The sequence below is a fragment of the Beta vulgaris genome, chromosome 5 (assembly GCF_026745355.1).
Source record: "Beta vulgaris subsp. vulgaris cultivar EL10 chromosome 5, EL10.2, whole genome shotgun sequence".
Classification (NCBI taxonomy): Eukaryota; Viridiplantae; Streptophyta; class Magnoliopsida; order Caryophyllales; family Amaranthaceae; genus Beta; species Beta vulgaris.
Genome location: NC_079206.1, coordinates 8,342,651 through 8,365,732, shown reverse-complemented (window position 1 = coordinate 8,365,732; position 23,082 = coordinate 8,342,651). Strand labels below are relative to the sequence as shown.

The 23,082-nt window shown below is 36.9% G+C and overlaps 1 protein-coding gene across 1 annotated transcript; it reads left to right on the top strand.

Annotated features, from left to right (window-relative positions):
• Nucleotides 1-921: 921 nt before the first annotated feature.
• Nucleotides 922-21,691, top strand: LOC104892567 (AP-4 complex subunit epsilon). The gene is made up of 11 exons (XM_010678532.4): nt 922-1,659; nt 4,279-4,464; nt 8,751-8,966; nt 9,067-9,177; nt 11,113-11,310; nt 11,390-11,521; nt 14,361-14,417; nt 14,918-15,034; nt 18,479-18,556; nt 19,236-19,379; nt 20,008-21,691. Exons 1-11 carry the CDS (start codon nt 1,057-1,059, stop codon nt 21,070-21,072), a joined length of 2,907 nt encoding a protein of 968 aa, XP_010676834.1. The 5' UTR covers nt 922-1,056; the 3' UTR covers nt 21,073-21,691.
• Nucleotides 21,692-23,082: the final 1,391 nt, after the last annotated feature.

Below are 23,082 nucleotides of genomic sequence, written 5' to 3'. Positions count from 1 at the left end.
GAGAATGCACGCCATGCAATGAGCCTATGTGACTCGCATTCTCTTAGGTTGGTTCTGTTCAGCGATAAACCACTACTATGAGCAGAAATTTATACGCGCGTCTTATAACTTGTCTTAAGGACACAATATAATCGCTATTTGAAGTAGCAGTCAGTTTCGGTGAAACATTATTTGTATTCACTGCTTCTTAGGGTAGTAGTTTCATTAAAAATCAAAATTTTGGCGCGCTATCATACGTGGACGATATCCATGGAGTTAATTTCAAGTTCAGCGCATATGAGAAATTAATACTCTTTTTAACATTATTCATAGAAAAAAATTTATACATTTAATTTTTTTTGGGCCTCTTTCGGGAATCCGTGGTAAGATAAATTTTTTCTAGGCTGCCTCGCACGGGGCCACTCATCCAGAGGCCCAACAATCCCCAAACCCCCTTCCAAACAATATTGAAATTTTGCTTCCACCAAAATTTAAACCTTAGTTTCCTATATAGGAGATAGAAAGTCATACCATCAAACTCAAAAATCCTCGATAATACCAGTAACATCTATTTAGAAAATATCACTCAATATACAAAATTCATACATCTCCGACATAAACTAACGCTCTCATCCTAGCCGTGTACAACAACTCCAACCCAAGGTCCCCCAGGCCCCAATCCATTTCCCACATAAACCAAGCTTGCTTGGTGGAAGTGGTGGGGAACTCACCTTGTGACTTGGAAATCACAAGTTCGAATCCCACTACCTACTAGTGTTTGGCTGACTGACCTAAGCGAGGTACTGGTCCAGTAGGATCTTTCGTCCTACCAACGGGTCCCCAGTGGGGGTCCAAACAAAAAAGAAGAAAATCCATTTCCCACATTTTACACGTCCATACTCCGAAGTTTCACGCTTCCAAGCTCATCATAATAATTTGTCTTCATACCAAATTACCAATACATGATTCATGACTACATCGCTTCAATAAGAGTCCAATTCCTCTTCTTTTTCTCTCTCTCCTCCTCTTCTGAGTTCTCTCATCACTCATCAGATCTTCAAGAGCAAAAGAGCAAAAATGGAGCAGCTAAAAACCATAGGAAGAGAGCTTGCAATGGGGTCTCAAGGCGGTTTCGGTCAATCGAAAGAATTCCTAGATCTCGTAAAATCAATCGGTGAAGCTCGATCTAGGGCAGAAGAAGACCGCATCGTTCTCCACGAGATCGAAACCCTAAAACGTCGAATCATCGAACCAGACATACCTAAACGCAAGATGAAAGAGTTCATTATTCGTCTCGTTTACGTTGAGATGCTTGGCCATGACGCCTCTTTCGGCTACATCCACGCAGTTAAGATGACTCATGATGATAATATCCTCCTTAAACGTACTGGATACTTAGCTGTTACACTTTTTCTTAATCAAGACCATGATCTTATCATCCTCATTGTTAATACTATTCAAAAGGACTTGAAATCTGATAATTATCTTGTGGTTTGTGCTGCTTTGAATGCTGTTTGTCGCTTGATCAATGAGGAGACTATACCGGCCGTCTTGCCTCAGGTTGTTCAGTTGCTTAATCATCCTAAAGAACCTGTTAAGAAGAAGGCGGTTATGGCGTTGCATCGCTTTTATCAGCAATCACCGTCTTCTGTTTCTCATCTTGTCTCCAATTTCCGCAAGGTACATTTTCTTTTTTATCAATTATGAACAATGCATCTTGTTTCAGAATTCTGTAAGTTGATTCAGTGAATTGAAGAGTAATCAGAAGATGTATGTTGAAGTGAAGATTTAGATAGAGCTATATATGTTTAGTACTTAGTAGTATATCCATGGATAGAAATTAAGTATGTCCTAACTGTTTGACGCGGCTTTGGAATGAATTTCTGGCAGAATTTCGTGTTCAAAGCTCCTTTTGTTGCATGATGTAATGTGATGCTATGCACTGAAATCTTGATTAATTGAAGTGACAGTGAATATGTTTCTAGGTTTAGGAATCTGTCTTGGAAAATACCATTGTTTTAGAGTTATGTACCATGAATCTTAATTATAACACAGTTAGCTGGATTCAACTATTCGATGTGTACACGAGTGCATAAGATATGTCGCTTAGACACTGGACACATTAAATTAGAAATAAGTAGATCCAACTAAATTTTACTCAGGTTTGGCCTTCGGAATACATTTGTACCTGAATTTTGTCTTAATGCACGAGTAATATAGATTTGATACCTGCACATTTGTAACTTTTAGTAGTGGTATGAATGAGATTTATGGAACTTAGGACTTGTAATCACAACTGAATGTTTGGCTTAGCTTAGAGATTGGTGAAGTGTAAAGCATTATGACAGATTTTCTTGTTTGCTGTTTAAACCGGTGAAGGATGATTATGATAGTGTAGATTAATTAGTGAACTTTTATAATTATTGAAGCAGAGGGACAAGGCTAGGACTAACTATTACTTTTTAGATGTTATGGCCAGAGTTTAATGGCTGCAATTCGACAATTTTGAGCTTTAGGTATATATTTCGGGTAAAGCCATTTGGAGACAATTGTTGGCTGTACGTTTCTGTTAACAGATTGAAATCTGACATCTTTTAGTATGGATGGTTTTGACTTCTTGAAGTCAGTTATTATTGAAGTATTGCTTTTTGCCTTGGGATCACTGAGCATTTAGTTTTATAGAAATTTGTTTTTCTTCATATTTTTACTAGAATGGTGTTGTCAGGTAGTCTTGTTCTACTAAGAGGATATTACCTCATTGAAGAAGACAATAAGGAATTTACAAAGTGCTGAAGTTATGAAAGCTAGTTACATTGGCAGTGTGTTGGTCTCTGTTAATGGAAAGGAACTAGTCCCTTAACGATGCTGTATCACTTTTGTGATATCTGAAATATCATTCTCCCTCTGTTGTTTTTAGTTGTTCAACTTTTACTTTGTGCAAAATTTAAATATGCCACTTTGACAACATCTTAATTTTAGAATGGGTTTAAGGTTAAATGCCAAGGGAAATTTATAAATTCCGTAATTTGTTTCTAACTATGAATGATTTCGCGTTCTGTGGAGAGTTATCTTGTCACCTTTAATCATGTGGATTGAATTACTAGTTCAGGGAAAATCTGTACTCTCACAACAATATAGTTCAATGGAAGCTCATTTACTGTCATCTCTCATATAAAGCTGGATATTCTAGAACAAACGATATTTCTAGGATGTAGGGATTAGTTATAAAGTATGGACACTTTTTATACATGTAGATTCTTTCATTGTTGAGTGTCCACCATATAGAATTTTGGTAACATGGGTTTATTAATTGGAGGTGCTAACTGCTAAAGGTTTTACTCAGTAATCTTCATGCAGCCAATTATCAGACTTCATGCACACTCCATGACACAAATCTAGTTTTGTCGACCAGGCCGGTTTCATGTCTAAGTTTGGGTTCTGTATACTTCCATTTGCAAGTTGCTTTTAGGTCAGTTTCTTTTCAGTTGTTTTTAGGTGTTATTCGGGTTTTGAGTTGAAAAAATGTACTCAAGAGTGGGTTTTATTTTATTTGGATTGAGACTCTTTTTGCTAGACCTGCACCCATATTAAATTGTCAATCTGTAATAGTTTAAAATTTGTTTCTGCTAAGGATTTTTTGTGTGAAAAGCAAAGATAAAGTATTATCATTACAGGGTAAGGTGATTCTCATTGGGAATTTCAGAAGGTGGTATGAGTAAGTGTCATATTATCTAAGAATGGAGACTTAAATGAATATTTTTTGAGTGTGACCAAAGTGTATTACTAACTGGCGTAGAACCATGATGCGTTTCGAGATAATAGTTTGTCTAGGATTTTACTGTTAGGACTTGGGAAAGGTCTTATGTTCGACAAACTAGATCAAGATTGAGCACAGGTTGACTCTTAAGACGTCAACATTACTAGTCTTTTCCTGTCGTATTTCACCTTCTGGTTTTTCCTGGCTTGACTTACTGATTACCAATGTCTTAACGTGGAACTTGTTATTCATGGTATGCACAGATGAAAATATAATATACAGGGTATATGATTCCTGGCTATGGTTTTATGTCTATATAATTTTAGATCTTGAATCGTCAACAGTTTTTGGCTGGTGTGCTGAAAGTCTTGATAAGTTAAATTAGTTGAATTGATGAATAGTTGACTCATAGTCAGGTTCCTGTCTACGTGTTTAACAAAATCTGCTCTGTGCCATGGTGTTGACTTTTTGTAATGTTTCTATTTGATTGCCTTTGTTTCCGACAGTATTTGGCTTAGCCTTTTATTTTGTGTTTTTTGCAGAAGCTTTCTGATAACGATCCTTCAGTCATGGGTGCTTCCCTTTGTCCTCTGTTTGATCTGATTACAATAGATGCTAATTCCTATAAAGATTTAGTTGGAAGCTTTGTGAGTATTCTGAAACAAGTGGCAGAAAGAAGATTGCCCAAAAGCTATGATTATCATCAGATGCCTGCGCCATTCATTCAGGTTTGTCACTTGTAACTTTAGTCCAGAGTCCAGATTGTATGGACTATGGAGACCTTGTAATCTGGACAAAATAGCGGTTGGTGGCTTGGTGCTGTACTCTTTCTTTGGTTTGGCCAAAGCTGGAACATTAAATTTAGAGAACCCTATGCAACCTAAGTAGTTTTAAATTGCACAGTGTGCCATAGATTTCAGGAGCTATGGCTCATGGTGAAGATCCCACAATCTTTTGTAGAATATTTTCCAGGTGGAGAGATATTTGTCCTGGAAGTAACTTATCTTCAGCAACTCCCTTCATCCACAAATGCAAGTCCATGAATAAGAGTATTAGTAGGAGATAGTAGGCTTATGGTAGATAGTGTGAAAGAAACAATAAGAAACTAATTGGACAGAGAGAGATAGATAGTGTAAAGTTTTTATATGGGACCCACAAGGCCACAACACATAGGGGAGTGGGGTAACTATAATACATATGGCAACTAGACATATATATGTAGATCCCAAAGTAGTATAGTGGAGATTTATTTGTGAAAATCGGATTCTTTTTTATTCAAGTAGAAAGGCTAAGACAAATGTATCTAGAACCAAATCTAATAGAAACATGGGAAAAACAGTCAAACACGCTGGCAATTATGGATGAATAATAGAATAAATCCACTATGCTTTCACTGTTTTACTGCTCCCCTTGTATAACCTTTTCTTTACCGTAAAGCATTTACTTTGCATTATCATTAAGCAAGCGTCCAACCACCCCCCCCCCCCCCCTTCTCAAATGTTACTTGCAGTATCGTTGAGCAAGTGCCCATAAACTTTTGACCAACTAGCTCCTTGCAGGAGGTTTGAATAGTCGAACTGTGTTTGCGACATCAGCTTTGCTTCTTGCCAATTGCTCTCTTTAGAGTTGATGGGATTTATATTGTTATTTTCTACTCATTAGAGTTTAGAACTCAATTCTCCAAGCGTGGGCATAAACCACTAGTTGAAACCTTGAGGTTGTGCAACATTCAACGAGCATTATGTCAGGGTGTAAGGAGAAGTATTAAGGCTAACACATGAGTGAAAGGGTGGTGAGCAAGGTAAGAGGCATGAGGATGAGAAGGATTGTTGGTTTCTTAGACATAGAAGGGGAGGGTGGGAAGGGGTGGGGGGGGGGGAGGGAGGTGGAAGATGAATTTCGTGTTGCATGTGGAGGATGGAATGTTTTTATATGTGGAGGCTGAAAATGTTTCTAAATTGCTCCCTCTGTTTTTTAATAGTTGTAATACTTTGACTTTTATGTTTGCCAATGCACAACCTCGATCATTAATATCTATTATCTATTATCTATTAGTAGAAAACATAGAAAGTTGTTCTTTTATAAATATAATCTGAGCAAAGTCAAAATATTTTACATTATAACAATTGTTTATATATATTCAAAGTAGGGTATTTAAACAATGCAATAAGTTTTGCAACTATTCATAAATAATGTAAATAAGGCAAAGTTGAAAAAAAGATTTTACAGGAGTAAGAATTTGATTTTGGAAAGTTTTATTTTTGGATTTCCAAGTCTTTAAGAATTAAGAAATATGAATAGATGCCAAGTCAGCGTTAGTTTCACTTAAAACTTTTGGTTGGTTATAATTACTGAGCTTGTCCCCCTCTGATTTCTCTCTTGTTCAAATCTCCTTATCCCTCCTCTTTCCTTTCTCCTTTTTCTCTCTTCCACTGTTGGTCCTTCTCTATTCTCTCCTATGTCACTCAGATTCGGCTGCCTAGATTGCACAGGCGTATGACTCTTAAGTCTCAGACTTGGCCATATTATTAAAAAATTTACTTTTATTCATCTGAAATAGAGTACCAGTGCCCATAGGCCCCATACTCATGCTGTGTGGTGAGTATTCAACATGCGTACTGCAGGTGAAATGAAGAGGCTTAAAATAGTTTCCCCACCTGCTTCTTTTTTTTTTTTTGGGGGATTGAAATCATTCTTAACGATATTTTCTGAATAAATTGAATATTGCTGTTTAAAACTGATTTGACTTGGCGATACTAGCTTTCACTGATTGTCTAGGTTTCTATTTTTAATGATTCAAATTGTAATTTTCTGATTGAATTTTTCTAATTAGAATTTTTTACTTAAATTATTTTTGTTTCTTTCACGTTGAAGAAATCAGCTCATTCCTTTTTCATATTTCCCCTTCTTTTGCTATTCTATCCTTGTCCCTGCATTGAACCCCAGGGAATTTGTATTCAAGTCTAAGTCCTTTATCTATGTTGCTGCTGCTGTCTTTCAAATTGGTATGAGAGTCCTGGTTTATGCCCTGATTCGCTCCTATTCTCCAGCATGCTGCTTGTTTACGGGATCCCTATCTACCAAATTTTTACTTTTGGTTCTGACGAACGAATAATCATCGAGTCCTCTTTCCGGAAAAGACATACAAAGAGACCTGCCATCATGAGATATCTAGAATTTGTTTCGTTCATTTTTATCGCAGAATTGCAGGAAAAGTAAGTGGCTGGCTGGGAAGGCCCTATGGTTAAAAAGAGAGAACAGTGTATTCCTGCTCTTGAGTTGGTCGAAAAATAGAAACTAGTACTGTTAACTGCTGAGTGATCCCCCATTCACACGATTCAGCAACACATCTACCTTATTACAGGGGAATCACTGTATGACAATGAAAACAATGTGTTGTCTCTGTTTCTGTTCAGCAGCGGAGTAGTGTAGCTTTTAGTTACAAATGCACGGAGTTAAGTACAAGTATCTGGCTCAGGTATGGATCTGAGAGTTGGACATGGAAAAATTAAGGATACGAGGATACGTTTAAGAAGTTTCCATATTTCACATCTGGACTAGGGGACACGTCAATTTTTTAAATTGAAAACATCTGCTTACTCACTTTCTCCAATCAAAGTTTGTATGGGAACAGTACCCATAAGAAAGAGAATAAAAAGAATTGCACATTGGAAATAGTACAAGTAACTCATCATCAAAAAAGAAAATTTCGCATACGGAATTATAAAGAGGAGCCACAAGGCCCTCACCTATTGAAAATATCAAAGAACTGAAGTTGCAAGTCCACATAATATTTTAGGTTACTGATGATTAACATGGCTGGAGAGAAATGTGTGAAAAGAGATGAAAAATTAAGCCCAATTTGAGAGAAGATTAGAAATGTGGCACCCAACTGGATAACATCCAGAGCGACCGGAGAAAGTGCCGGTGCTCGAAATATACGCCTACTGATTCGCTTTAACTATAAAAAGAAAAGCCTTGATATTTGGTGGGAATTTTTCTAGACAACGAGAACCCTAAATGCAATAGTCTTTGGCAGTCTTCTTGGAATAAGAGCTCTATTAGCCTTGCACTATCGGACGTGTACTTATTAAACAATGAATAACATAGGTAGATAACTGGAAGTAGTATGAGCTCTGAGCTATCTTACTATAAGTGTGTTATAGGAAAATTTTCTAGTGCAGTTATCCTTTACGTTGGAGTCGGGTCAACCAGTAGCATTTATTAGAGAAAACCAGGATTAAACTACTCTAGTGAGGCAGGAGTTTACACTCACCGGAAGGTAGTACTTTGCTTCCCCCACTTGTGCTACAGTCTAAGGCGCATATCTTGGGCGACGATTTGGAATTGTGTGCATTGTGCTTTACTTACGGTTTAAAAGACCATGCAGTGGATATTGAACTTGCTGTTCCGCTAATTGTCGTTACATAATAGGTTTGACAGCTAGTGTCTTTCTAGATTCGAATTTATTTTTTGAGGTCTGGAACATGGCCAAAGACTGATGGCAGGGTTAGGATTAGCATCACTTGAAGTCAGGTGAGATATTGGCTGCTTTTCTACAGGAATTGGAGTGTCTACATGATTAAAGAATGTTCATTGATTAAAGAAGGTAGAGATGAATGTAAAAGTTTGCTTTTGTATAGAGTATAAGATCCTAGTCATCTTTTGGTGTTGGAGTGCAGTTTGCTTTATTTGTAGCAGCTTTGGCTGTGTACTTTATATGTCGGCCAGTCTGTTTTGCAAGCTGTTCTCTGCCTGTTTTTCGTTAGGCTATTGAACAGCTCGACTCAATATGCACCGTGGCTTAGCCTGTTGTCTGAACTCAGGCCAAGTTTGGTATGCCTGCTAAGAACATTTTAATTTTTTTTTTTGTCTTGTTTAGTATAATTATTTTCTTGTGTGTTTTTAGACTTATCTATGTTTGATGGTCCTTGTTTTAGACTTCATACATGTATTTATGCTATTTTACCCCTAACCCTGATGACTTTGTTTGATACCTTGATTATACATACAGATTAGGTTGCTCAAAATCCTCGCATTGTTGGGTAATGGTGATAAGCATGCTAGTGGACAGATGTATACTGTTCTTGGAGACTTGATCAGGAAGTCTGACGCATCCTCCAACATTGGAAATGCTGTGCTCTATGAATGTGTGTGCTGTGCTTCGGCTATACATCCTAATGCAAAATTATTGGAAGCTGCAGCTGATGCAATATCGAAGTTTCTGAAGGTATATCCTCTTGACATTATATTAATTGGAAATTAATTAATGATAGCTGTGTATTTTCAGTTTTCACAATCTTGTTCAACATTTTGTACCTCATGTGCAGAGTGATAGTCATAATTTGAAATACATGGGCATTGATGCCCTTGGTAGATTAATAAAGTTAAGCCCAGAAGTTGCGGAACAACATCAACTGGCAGTGATAGATTGCTTGGAGGTGAGTTTATTTGCATAGAGACATTGCTTTCATTTAGGAGGAGTGTTTATTTTTCCTGTGCCTTTCTTTTATCAACTGAATATGATTGATTCGCAGATTCTGGGTCCTGTATTTATGTACGTTTAGAGCAGCTATTTGATGTGTGTTGAACATTTTGTTTTGTATGAGAAACCTACTGGCTCTTGGAGATCATTGGGTAACTACTTCTCATAGCTGCCTTGGGGCATAATTTAGGCATTAGACTGCTTTGCAATGTTACATATGAATAGAAGAGTGAGACATTGATATATTGCCAGTGAGAAGGTGGACAGGTTGCTTGCTGAATTTAGCCATCTTTTTGCTGCAATGAAATGCTCTTTTGTTTAATTTGCATCATTTGCTGATAATTTATGATAATCAGATGTAATTAAGCTATCCAAGAGGTGAAAGGGGAAAATTTGCTGTGTTTATTACTATTCTTTTTTGAATGGATGAATGCTATTAGGTTATTGAATCTTTCATGGAGTAATCTCACTTTTTGTCTCTTACACCCTATTTGTGAGTGTGCAGATGAAATAGTTCTGTTATGCAAACTCACTAGCTAACTTCATGAATTTAATTAGACATGAAGGAACTAGATGACCAACTAGCTGTTAAATTCAATTTTCTTGCTGCTGTTTAAAAGAAGGTATTTATTGCAAACTATGTGACATAATGTACCTATGTAGTTTTCTGCACTTGACTTTTCCATGGTTGACTATTTAGATGAAGTCAATATTTGTAGGTAGATGAAGTGAAAATATGTAGGTAATCTCCACAGTCCACTTGAATTTCCATAGTTGTCAGTGTGTAGACAAAGTAAAGCCCAAACTTTATGTACTCTTAACATGTGTTGACCTAAGAACAGGGTACTTCAAAATTGCATGAATTATTTTTTAAAATTTGCTATACAGCTATATGTTCACTATAATACGCTAAGTGAAACTAATGTGAATACAATTACTCAATGACTAAAAATCCCAGTTTTGTTCCTAAAATGCTGGTGACAAAGGAACATAATAACTTTCAAATGTGCCCATTGCTCTAGAGTGCTGCCGTGTGGTGGAGGTTCTATGCCAGATGCAAAATATGAGTCACTTAAATGGATTTGTAGCTGATTTGTTCCAGGCTGCAAGCCTAACCAAACTGGTCCATTCTTGGGCTTAATATTTTTTCAGCTATTTTTATAATTGTTTAGTGAAGGGTTTGGCTAAACAAAATTGGGGTGGCCGCTTGTGATTTCTGCATTGACAGGTCTAATTTAGGAAGTTTAGCGGTTTGGGAGGAAAAAGAAAATAAAGGACTGGGAAAGGGGTGAGAAAGCAACAATATGGTTGTGGCAACTAGAATAAAAAAGGGGTTTAGTAACTGATTAAATTAGGGTTATCACTTAGTAAGGAATGGAGCCAGATGTAAGAGCATTTATAATCCATAATTTTATAATCATTTTTTGCTTGAGAACGTCTCTTAAACATAGCAGTTTAGGCCTAAGGGCTACATTTAACTTTTGCCTTCAAATTTTTTTAGCTTCATTTGTTCATGAATTTGTGGCTTTGTGCTGATCTTGCTAAAGTTTAACACATGGACCCGCCTTTTTCAAAACAAGTTCAAGATTGGTTTTGGATTTGGTGAACACTGGGTGAGTCCTGGACAGCCAATTAGGTTGGTTCCAGGCAGTTGAGCTTCAACTTGTCTGTTGGCCACCTCTATGTTGCACCTTTAAACTGCAGTGTTCGCTATGTGGTTGATGAATTTTTTGGTTGCCAATAGTCATCTTAGTCGGTGACTTTTTTTAAAAAAATAAAATTATCAAAGAAGTAGATGGTAGAGCAGCTCAAAAGTATATTGGATTAAAAAAGGGCCATTTTTCATAGATTTCACTACCTAACTCAAATGTTTCCTGACCTTGATTTACAGGATCCGGATGATTCCCTTAAGCGGAAAACATTTGAACTACTGTATAAGATGACCAAGTCTTCTAATGTGGAAGTGATTGTTGACCGTATGATCGACTATATGATAAGTATCAATGATAATCATTACAAAACTGAAATTGCATCACGCTGTGTTGAACTTGCTGAGCAATTTGCCCCAAGTAACCAATGGTTTATTAAGGTATGCATTATATATTATCGTTCGCGTCTTTTGTTTATTCAACACCTACTGATCTCCCTATGCTTTTGGCTCTCTCCAGACAATGAACAAAGTATTTGAGCATGCAGGTGATTTGGTAAATACTAAGGTGGTGCACAACTTAATGCGTTTGATCGCAGAAGGATTTGGAGAGGATGATGATACTGCAGATGGTCAGCTGAGGCTATCTGCTGTACGTTTTTGACTTATTCTCTTGTGTTATTTTGATCTACAAATCTTGTTCATAACTTGTCCTGTCAATAAATAGAACTTACCAAAGACTTTTCTGACAGTTTTCACATTGAGATGTTTTGTGTTTTTTAATCTCTGTAGCATAGGATTAGAACTGGCAAAAGGAGACCAATTTGAGAATATGGATTTTTTATACATGATTACGTGGCCTTCAACCTTTAATTAGTGGGATCAGTGCCAGTAGTCTGTCCCATGCTAGGTCCATCTGCTGGGGAATGATTCTTTTGTTTTACACATTAATAGCCGGCTTTGAAAATTATATGTTTACTTTGATTCAAAGGTGATACACTCTTTTAGAATCGGGAAAATTACTAATCAAATCATCGGAAAGTTCTGGAGATCTAGAGTCCTTTTCATATAATAGTTAGTCTTTGTGGCGAAGTTCATATTATTGCCATTTATAATAGGAGCCGAATGATTCTTTTGTTTTACACATTAATAGCCGGCTTTGAAAATTAAATGTTTACTTTGATTCAAAGGTGATACACTCTTTTAGAATCGGGAAAATTACTAATCAAATCATCGGAAAGTTCTGGAGATTTAGAGTCCTTTTCATATAATAGTTAGTCTTTGTGGCGAAGTTCATATTATTGCCATTTATAATAGGAGCCGAAAGTATTCTTGAGTCATTAATTGGACATTTGGACCTTTATGAACATATGAATAACGGTTGTCATCAAGTATTTTCCAATCTCAAACTGTATTCACCTGATTTGAAAAGGACTTGAGCAGCTGAACCTGCACTTTTGATTTCATTTGGATCTAAATCAGGTTGGGTTCATAAAATATTCAACAGATGTTGGGTTTGATCCAGGTTATGCGTGGTCTCCTGCTGGTTAGCTTGTTATCAATATTCAATAAATATTTTAGTAAACCTAGTATTGGTTGATTTGTTTCATGCTGGTCAAAATTAGTTCGGTAGTTCTGGTTTATTTGGGTGCTTTATTGTAATTGTGGTGTTAGTTATGCTTGGTTAAGAGACCAAGCCTGATCTGTTTGTTAATTCTTCTTGAGGTTCCTGCTTTTGACTTTGAATAAGGCTTGATCTTCTTTGTTTCTAATCACTTTTCAACTAGCCTGTTGAAGATGCACTCCTTCTAGATGTTATAATTTGCACCCTTCACTGCATCATGCGTCATGACTGTCCTACTTTCTATTTGGATCTATTTCCATCTGACTACATTATTTGTAATTGATCTGTTTAATTAATGCATGATTCTTAGCACTTGCTTGTATGTGCTTTTTTTTTTGTAACAAGATCAGTTTCAGTAAAACTAGAGAAAGGGACTATTTTTTGGAAGCCTTGTAAAATTTTTAATTATGAATGAGGTGAGGGTCAAAGGAGCTGGAATTAAACAATTGTACAATCGTATGTGAGTAGTATGGAAAATTCACTTTCTGTAGTCATGTAGTGGGAAGAGACTTTTCTTACCCTTGTTTTCATTCTTCTTCTTGACTTTTGTGTTCACTGTCTAGTGCTAGTATTCTCTCCCCCTATCCCAGTGACCAGAATCTAGTTGCTTAGTTGTACCTGGTGCTTTGTTTAATGGCTTCCACAATTTTTTTTCTGCATTACGACCATTCATTTCCGTTTTTTATCTCTCGTTGATTCACAAATATGTCCCGTAAGGTTGTGTTGATCAGATAGGTATGTGTGGATTAGAGATGCTATAGGACGTCTGGGATTTACGTAGTTAAACCCTCTCTTCCTTTAGAACTGTGTGTAATAAGGGATATATTTGCGTTTGGATAAGCAAATTCAATTTGGTGCTAGCCTTCCAGCATAAAAGGTGATGGATGTTGTTGGGAGGATAATGTGCTACTAGCTTTTGTGATCTGAAGGTCATCATATAATTTTGGTACTGAAGTGTAGGAAAGAATCAAGTTGGAATAGCTGTATGCCTATATGTGGTCACATAAATGTGTTGTACTTTTAGATCTATTAAAATAATTGATTCTCTAGGAAGAGAATTGTGTGGATCGGTTATTGCATTCTATTGCAGCTTTTGTATACAACTGCAAGAGAGGTTGCTGGTTTTCTAAACAATTTATTATTGTTAGTTGTTTGAAAATGTTATTGTTGCAAGGTTTTAGGTAGGTTTTACTGGAAAAAGTCTTTTACTTCCTCCGTTTCTTTTTACTCGCTACACTTTCCATTATGGGAAGTTTCACATTACTTGCTACACTTCTTTTTTGGGCAATAAACTCTCTCTATCTCTCTCCTCCCACATGGGTCCCTTTTCTTTTTACTCTCTACCTCTCTCTTCTCCAAAAATTGCCTAGGAGTCCGTGAAATGAGAAGTGTAGCGAGTATAAAGAAACGGAGGAAGTAGTATCTTGTTATATAGTTGTCCAGGGTTTTTTGTTCTACTAATGGACAAATGTTGTTTGTCTTGATTCTTTCCTGAATCAGCTTTGCTTTATCCTTAAGTGTGTTTTAGGCCCTTTAGGGTCTAAGTTGAAATAAATAGGAATAATATGTCCATAGAGAAGAAGAATGATTTAATTTTCTGAGTTTGCAAACTGTATTTGTAAAACAGAAATAAATATTTTGTTGTGCGCTGTTTTTCAACCTATTCTATTACATCAACTGGAGTCTACGCAAAAGTTAGATATCTCATTGTATGTTTTACAAGATGACTAAATTGATGCACAAGATTGGCTTGTGCTTCCATTAAAGACTTGTAAATGTAGAGGTGCATTTCATGTCCTTTCTGAGCTATGTAGTAGGACTGTAATTGAAAACCTTATAAGTTTTGTATGTTTAAATTTACTTGCAGGTTGAGTCATATTTGCGAATCATTGGTGAACCAAAGCTGCCATCTACATTTCTTCAAGTAAGCTTCTATGTTATCGGTAATCTGCCCCAGTTCTCTTCTCCCTGGGTCTTCCTATTTGTTTTACGTTATTTGAGACAAAGGTGAAATCTGGAATAGTTGTAGAAGATATCTCTGCAAATACTGCTTCAGACCTTCTGTTCCATATTAATCTAATCATATTTTTAGGTGCTGTATTAATCAATACAATTCTTTTTTAGCACATTTTTCCTCTACTGTGTCTCTAAACCCGGTCCTGGCGTCCTGCACCCCCACCCACCCACCTTTTGGCGTCTGCAATATGTGATCCTATCCCCCCACTGCCGCACACTCCAGAAATTCACAATCTGAACACCTCCCTGTCTCTCTCTTCCCCTATCACTAAATCAATCAAGGTTTCACTCAATATATATGCACTGGCTCAATCTGCATCCTTACTAAAATAGGCTTCAATGTTTTCGACAGATCACACACTTCCTTTCTCTTTAATTAATTTGTCCCGTTGGATGATTTCTTCACAGGTTATTTGTTGGGTATTGGGGGAGTATGGAACTGCTTATGGGAAATATTCTGCTTCATACATTACTGGCAAGCTTTGTGATTTAGCAGAAGCCTATTCAACTGATGACACAGTGAAGGTACTAGTCAATCCTTTTGGTCTCTAAGTCTTTAATCTCTTTGTATTTGTGAAACCTTCTATTCTCGTGGTCGATTATCCGTTTCATTGCATGTTAATGTACATTGCCTTTGGGAGCAATCTATTATCTATGTAGCACGGAAGTATCTAAGGGTCAATAGGTTGCAATGTCCAAAGCATTTTGGCAGCTAAAAATATTTTAAAAGTATACCAAATGTCTCAGTCATGTTTTTTTATTCTAAAACATCAAGCTTAAAAAGGACATCGTTATGTTCCTTTGCACGTAGAATGTAACTGAAGTCGCATAAAATTCACATTTTAACCTTGTTGGACCGCTTTGACAATTCTCAAGCAGGTTTCTCAAGCTGATATGCTACTCTTTCAGATCTTAAATTTACTCAAAACCTTTATATTTTGGATATCGGCACCATCAGTTGATCAGCAAAACTAAACCGGAGCTAGAGGTCACCAAGAGTCGGTCTTTGCTGTCTCTTTGTCGCTTCTGATTGATTTGTTAGCTGGCAGTGTGTCACTAAAATCAATAATGGAGGGTCATATAAGGTCCAGGAAAAGGGTTAGTGATGGATGGAGGTGTTGACAACCATGACACTGGATTTACAAGATTCTTGGATTTTCTTTCAGTGAAATAGGTTGAACTGTTGAGAAGAGGGGGTTTGGTAGAGATGTCGTCAGTTAAGAGTTAAGACTTAAGAAGAAAACAAATTCAAGTTTTCTGGAGTCTGGGTTTCAACGGAGGGATAAGTCCGTAGGGGATCATCCATAATTTTGTCTAGGGTGATACGTGGTCATATTTTAGAGTAATGCTTGGCAAAGCTGTCAGCAAGGGGGGGCTTGCAGTTATGAGGATATTTGGGTCAATGCATCAGTTTGGCTTGATTATTTTGGAAGGAGTTTTTGAGGAGCTGGGTGCTCTGAGTCGATTGTCATTTGGGGGCGGCTTTCTTGTTGGTTAGTCAGGGGAAAGGCATGGCCACCAACATGATATTTTTGGTGTCAAGTGATGAAGTGCTACTACAATTGGCATGTAGCAGCGAGTAACGGGTGGTATGACCGCATATGAGACAGCATGTGTGGAGTGCATGAATTGGCACAAGAGGCAGTGTGGTCAGGTGGTCAATTCCATGGAGCAACTGTTGTATCTGGCTAACACATTCCAAGATTTTTTTTTTTTTTTTTTTTTTTTTTTTGTTATCTTAATCAAGGTTCCCATTTGAATTACATGAGTAAGTTGGAGTCAAGTACCGTGAATGCTCTGCTGAGAACACCGAGTTGGGTGCTCAGCAACAAAGAACCTTCAATTTGATGTAGTGAATAATAGTAATGAAATCTATTGTTGAAGTGGTGGTCATCATATCGTGTTGTGCCTGGTAAAAGTTGCCGGAATGTGGTTGTGGGAAGGGAAGAGAAGGAAATTATTGGGCTCTAGAAAAACTTCTCCCATTAATCTGGGATCTTTAATTCTCATAAGGAACGTGGATGGAGCCACTTTTAACCGATGAAGACTCGAACATAATTTATGTTGGTGTTTTTGTGAAAACACTAGTTGTGGGGAGAGGAGGGAGGGAGGGATTATTGGTCGTTTTCTTGCAGTGGGAGTGAAGGTCATTGTTTTTATGAATGTTTTGAATATGATCAATTTGTGGAAGCTTTGGCTTTCTCATGTCTCGGAGATAGAGATGGCAATGGGTAGGATCTGGACAGGGTCCTCTAGGATCCAGATCCAGATCCGTTTTTTAGGCAAGGATCCATATCCTATCCGGATCCACTGGTAATAAGAATGAGGATCCAGATCAAGATCCGTATGGATCCGGGTCCTAAACGGATCCTTGCCTATTGTCTTCAAACTAACCTAGTTTTCACAATAATTAAAAGATTTTAAATAATCAAATCATCTAATATCAACCAAAAAATACATTTAATTTTTGAAAAATAACCATCGCAACTACTTACAAGTATTTAATTATCAAACTATAAATTAGTTATCAACCCAATTTTCGAACTTAATTATCCTGTAAATTCGCACAAAAATCAGACATTAATTAGAATAATAATCCGAAATTCAAGCGAAATTCGTTTTACATGTAATAAATAATGGTATAATATTATCAAAATATAATATTAAATTACAATAATATTATTAAAATGGGTAAACGGATCTGAATGTGGGTAATAATTTAGGACCCGGTCCAGACCCGTTTTTAAAAGGAGGATCCAGATCCTACCCGGATCCATAGGGTCCAAAATTTGAGAATCCGGATCAGTTAAAAAAGGATATGGATCCACGGATCCGGGTAGGGTCCATTACCCCACTATCATCTCTACTCGGAGACACAATCAGTGGATTTAGAAGAATGAAGAATCCTAATTGTTTATGATGAAGGGTTTGAGCCTTCATTATCCTACGACAGATGTTTTTGAACCCATGCCTCAGGTTTACCGAGCAAAGAAAACCTTGAGTAGAATGTTTAATTTTATAATTATGTGCTAATTGTGATGCAGGGGGTTTGAAGAAGGGCTTCCTCAGTAGGGTTAATTCCTAGTTAGTCAATCTGTCAGGACGTTCTGGCCTCTGGCTGTATGTTTGTTTCTTTCATACTCCTTTTCCCCTTGACGTTATTCACACTTTTATAATTAAGGCTATCCCAAAAGGTTTTCATACTTAGTTGAAAAAAACTCCTCTCCATTCAACATTTTTTCTCTCCGTCCTGATACAGATTTTTTCCCCTCTCTTTTTCTGAACTTTTTCAACTTTATATTCTACTACCTTCGTTTGTTTTAAATTGTTACACTTCACTTTGGAGGATTATTAAGGCGCAAAAGCATGACAAGAGTGTACAAAAAAGCTGATATTGTTTTGGGAAATTAAAAAAAAAATTCAAAATATTGGAGAGAGAATGGTGGGGTAGGTGGAATCGTTTATAGTGGGTTAATAACAGGTTTAGTGGGTCAAATGAGGTAGAAAATTGAGTAAATGTGATGTGACTTGTTACCATATATAGATAAAGTGAAAGTGTAACAATCAAATAGAAACGATCTGAAAAGGAAAGTGTAACAATTAAAACAAACAAAGGTAGTATTAAGTAGTCGCCGACTTGAGAGTCTGGATAGGTGTTGGTGTTTTATTAGTAGTAGGAATGCATTTTGTCTAAAGATCCGACAAAAATCTAAACTATATGGAGCTACTTAAGGCAGCCCTCCTTTGTCTGTGACAGACTATGTTGAACATTCGTGAGAAACTGTTGACAGTTTAATACTGGCTATGCTAATGGGGGTGGCTCCCCTCCCCCAAGTGATTTTGTAGATTGGCTATGCTGATTTACGATGCTATTGCAAAATCCAATATGTACAGTAGTTTTAAGAGTTCAATTTTAGTGTCTTTCCTATGGTGATTTATTACTTATGCTATTCTGTTTTCATTTTGAAGGGATATGCACTAACAGCACTCATGAAGATCTATGCTTTTGAAAAAGCAGCAGGGAGAAATGTGGACATGCTGCCCGAGGTAGTTCCATCCTATTAGAATGAAAATTATCCACTTATTGCCTGGAACTCAATTAATATTTGATATCTGTTGTCCCAATATCTTAGTCCCTTCATTCTCGGAAGAATTTCCTTTCCATGTGACCTTTTGTAGAAATGTATGCTCTTAGTCCCAAAGTCCCAACATAATTTCATGGTTGAACTTAGTCATGGGTTTTAAGAATAACTATTGAATGTAAAAAAGGATAGAAAGACGAAAAAGAAGTTAGAGAAGTGCTCCATACAGTGGAGGTTTTTCTTTGGATGAGTGGGTACCTATTTTTTTTTCTTTCTTTCTGAACTTTTTACTTTCTTAGGTGAGACTGTAGCATTATGACAATTATCCTCATGTCATAACATCCTTCTGGATACAGTGTAGAATTGTGATGTTCTAATGGACTCATATTAATAATTATTTCTGCATCCGCGTGACTGGTCTAATTGGTAGATACTATAAGTACAGTCTATTTGTATCACTTTTAGTCATGAACTTTGCTTTGTCTGTATTCATGCTTTTAAAAGCAATATCTTGGTGATCCTGTAAGATAAAATTCCATTATTCTTGTTCAACTTTGTAAATCTTTCAGTAATTTAATTTTACAACTGAAAGTATAATGTACGGAATGCTAACTCCTTTACCTTCTGATCTTTATGGCTCTCAGTGTCAGTCATTGATTGAAGAACTATCAGCATCCCACTCAACAGATTTGCAGCAGCGCGCATATGAACTGCAAGCTGTCGCTGGTTTGGATTCTCAAGCAGTTGAAAGTATACTTCCATTTGATGCAAGCTGTGAGGACATTGAGGTCGTATTCTTTAGCTTTATAGAGGCATTGCTTTGATCCAAGAGTTTTCTTTCTACCTTTCTTTTTTATGCATGGTACATCAGTTAAAGCTTTCCTAGGTGAAAAGTACTTTTTGTATGTCTCATGTGGACTATATGAATTATAAAGAAAGCATCTAGATTCTGGAATTAGGCTTGCTTTACTTGTAGTTTGGATGTTGGGAATAACAAAATCACTAGTAACTATGAGCAGATTTTCCTCAACTTTACATGTGGGGTAGATTAGTTATATGGCAGAGATGCAGAAAATTATTAATTTACGTTGCTCTGGATTAGGTTCATGGATTGAGCCTGCCAATTGGTCAGACTTTACTTGTTACCTATGCACGACTTGGATGGGTAGAAAGAAATATGTAGAGCATGGGCATATATAATTCATTTCCTAACATGTGCTCATTAGTGTATTTGAAAATCAAGATTCAATTATTTTGGAGGCTCTGAATTGTACTTTTGCCTTTTGATTCTTTGTTCACTTGATGTCATCCATATCTATTTGTATCACTAACAATCCTTATTTCTCTGCTGTTGATACAATTATCAGTGTTCTTTTCTCATGTAAGGTTTAGTAACAACTGTTGTTTTGCTTGCAGGTTGACAAATGCCTCTCATTTCTTGATGGTTATGTGCAACAATCTCTAGAAAATGGGGCTCAACCTTATATCTCTGAGAATCAAAATTCTGGAATACTAAGTATCAGCAACTTCAGAAGCCAAACTCACCATGAGCCATCCACTCATGGACTTAGGTTCGAGGCCTATGAGCTTCCAAAGCCTGTGGAGCAACCAAAGCCTACTCTGGTGTCACATTCCCCTTCAACAGAACTTGTCTCTGTACCCGAGCCATCATATACCCGAGAGATCCAGCAGGCTGTGTCACTGAGACCATCGGCTGATGCTGGATCAAATGAAATCAAGCTACGGCTCGATGGGGTCCAAAAGAAATGGGGAAGGCCAAATTATTCCTCCCAGCCTTCTACTTCAAATTCTTCCTCCCAAAATGTTACTAATGGTGCTTCACAACATGATGGAGCAGGCACTGTAAGCTCAAAATCTCGGGATAGTTCTTACAACTATAAGAAGCAGCAAGTGGAAGTTGATCCAGAGAAACAGAAGCTTGCTGCTTCACTGTTTGGTGGTGTTTCAAAAGCAGAAAAAAGGCCATCTTCAACTAGCCATAAATCTACAAAAGCATCCAGTCATGTTGAGAAATCCCAAGAAGCAAAATCAGTGGCAGAGACGGCACCACCACCTCCTCCACCTGACTTGCTTGATCTGGGTGAACCTGATAATATGGGTAGTTCTTCATCAGTAATCGATCCTTTCACACAGCTGGAAGGCCTTCTAGAGCCAGGTCCAGGTGCATCATCTGCAAATAATTCGAGTTCCGTCGGTTCTACCAAAGAGTCTGATCTTCTGTCACTCTATGGGGATATTCCAATGAGTACACAATCTGAATTTGCAGATAATCTCAGTAAAGATGATAACCTCATATTTGAGTCATCAAATGTCGCTGATAAGAATGGCCACACCCAACAATCACAAGGAAGCAAGGGCCCTAACCTGAAAGTTGCACTGCAAAAGGATGCCTTGGTCAGGCAGATGGGTGTTACCCCAACAACGCAGAATCCCAACTTGTTCAAGGACTTGTTTGGCTAAGTCATTCAAGATATATCTTACTCAAGCTCTCTCGTACGGGAAGTTAAAGCAGAGGCAGGATGCAATGCTTGAAGCTGCTGGCTAAAGCATTTATGCAGGGCAAGCTAATATGATTTCATGTAAAGGTTTTCAGGCAAGTGAACGGATTAAATGTTGAGTACAGTCTTAAATTCGGATCCTGCAGTTCGGCTCTTGTTCCTTGATGGTGATGTTTTTTTGTGTAAAAATAGCACCATTGAAGAGTTTGGTGGTGTATATTTGGGGTGTTGGGGGATCTCCCTGTCCAATGATACGCATGGGGGCTATTTCCTCCCTTGCCTATGCTCAGAGATGATTGAAAATTTTGGTGCATTTTAACCGAAGTCTTGTTTGTGATCGATGTGATGTACGTGCTCTTATTGATCCCTGTTGTAATAATGGTAATAAAATTGTATCAGTAATTTCTATATAGTATATAGTTCCTCTTATGTTCATGTACTGACTGCAGAAAGTGTTTTGCTGCTGAGCCCGTTCTTGAGTGTTCAACATGTAAGGTGCAATATTTTCTTTTTTAGGTTCTTACTTCTTCATTGCCTTTGCTTAAGACGGCTATTATTGACGCAAGTATGAATTTGCATTTTGAGCTAGCTTCACCTAATTATGTTCTTGAAGATTGTGAGCTTTGATTAAGTTCTCATCAATATTGTGCCTCCTAACCTATTGAAGCTGCTGGTGGGATGGACTTGGGGGTGCCAGTGATGTGACTTTGGAATATTTTGCTAGTTTATCATGTTAATAAGAGTGTAGTATCTCAATACTCGAGTTGTAGAACTGGCTCGAGCTGAGTATGTCTTGTTAATACTTCCTCTGTTTCGATTGAATTGCAACAATTCACTTTTCACGTTTGTTGAGACATAACTTTGGAGGTTAATATCTACTATAATATATATGTAAAAATTATAAAAAGTTGATATTACGAAAGTATTTAACGAGACGAATCTAACAAGATCCCACTTGATTATGTATTTATTATCTATAAAGTTCAAATCTTAGTTAAAGTACATACTGTGAATAGTGCAAAATGTTGACTGTTGCGATTAATTCGAAACGGAGGAAAACTTTGTTGAGATGTTGTACTCCATTTGTTTTCCAAATTAATTGCCACATGTTTCTTATGGGTGGTGCAATTTAGTTTCAGTATATCCCTTTTAGTATTTTTTTCTCTTAATCTTTCTTTAATATTGGGCCCTCTTATAATTTATCTACTTTTCCTCTCTACATTGCTACCCCTATCTAAACTTTTGTCAAAAGTGTGCAGCAATTAAAGCGTGACAAAAAAAAAAAAAAAAGTGTTTTTTTAGTGTTCTAAGAACATCCCTAAAAATGTTAGGCATACACCCATTGTCATTGTGGATAGAAGCGCCAAACTCATTTAAAAATCAGAGTTCTAGAATGATGCCAGAATACTTTCACAAGCTTAAATGTTCTTTGTTGGCAGTTTTTCTGGTTCTGGTTTTTACTTAATAAAGCAATCAAAACTACATTAGTCTAATGGAGTTAGACGAGTGGTGATGGAGGTGGATAATATAAATGTGATCAATGCTTTGAACAATCGAGCTAATGGAACGAGTACTTTTTATCTTATTTTAGAAGACATGTTGTGTTTAATTAATTATTTTGATTATGTTTGGTATTTTGTTAAGCGTAGTGGTAATAAGGTTGTTTATTATATGGCTCATCTCAATCCTTTAGAGGTGGGACGTTGTTGTTGGTGCTCGTTTCGATTTAGTAATATAATTTTCCTCTCTTTGTGGGTTCGACAAAAAAGAAATTTACTTCCTCCGTTTTAAATTAATTGTGACACTTTCACTTTTCACGCATGTCAATGCAAAATTTTGAGGACATACATCTCTAATTTTGTATTTGTAAAACCTATAAAAAGCACATATTAAAATATATATAATATTAAAACGAATCTAACACGATCTCACATGAGTACTATATTTTTATTCACGTATAAATCACAAACGA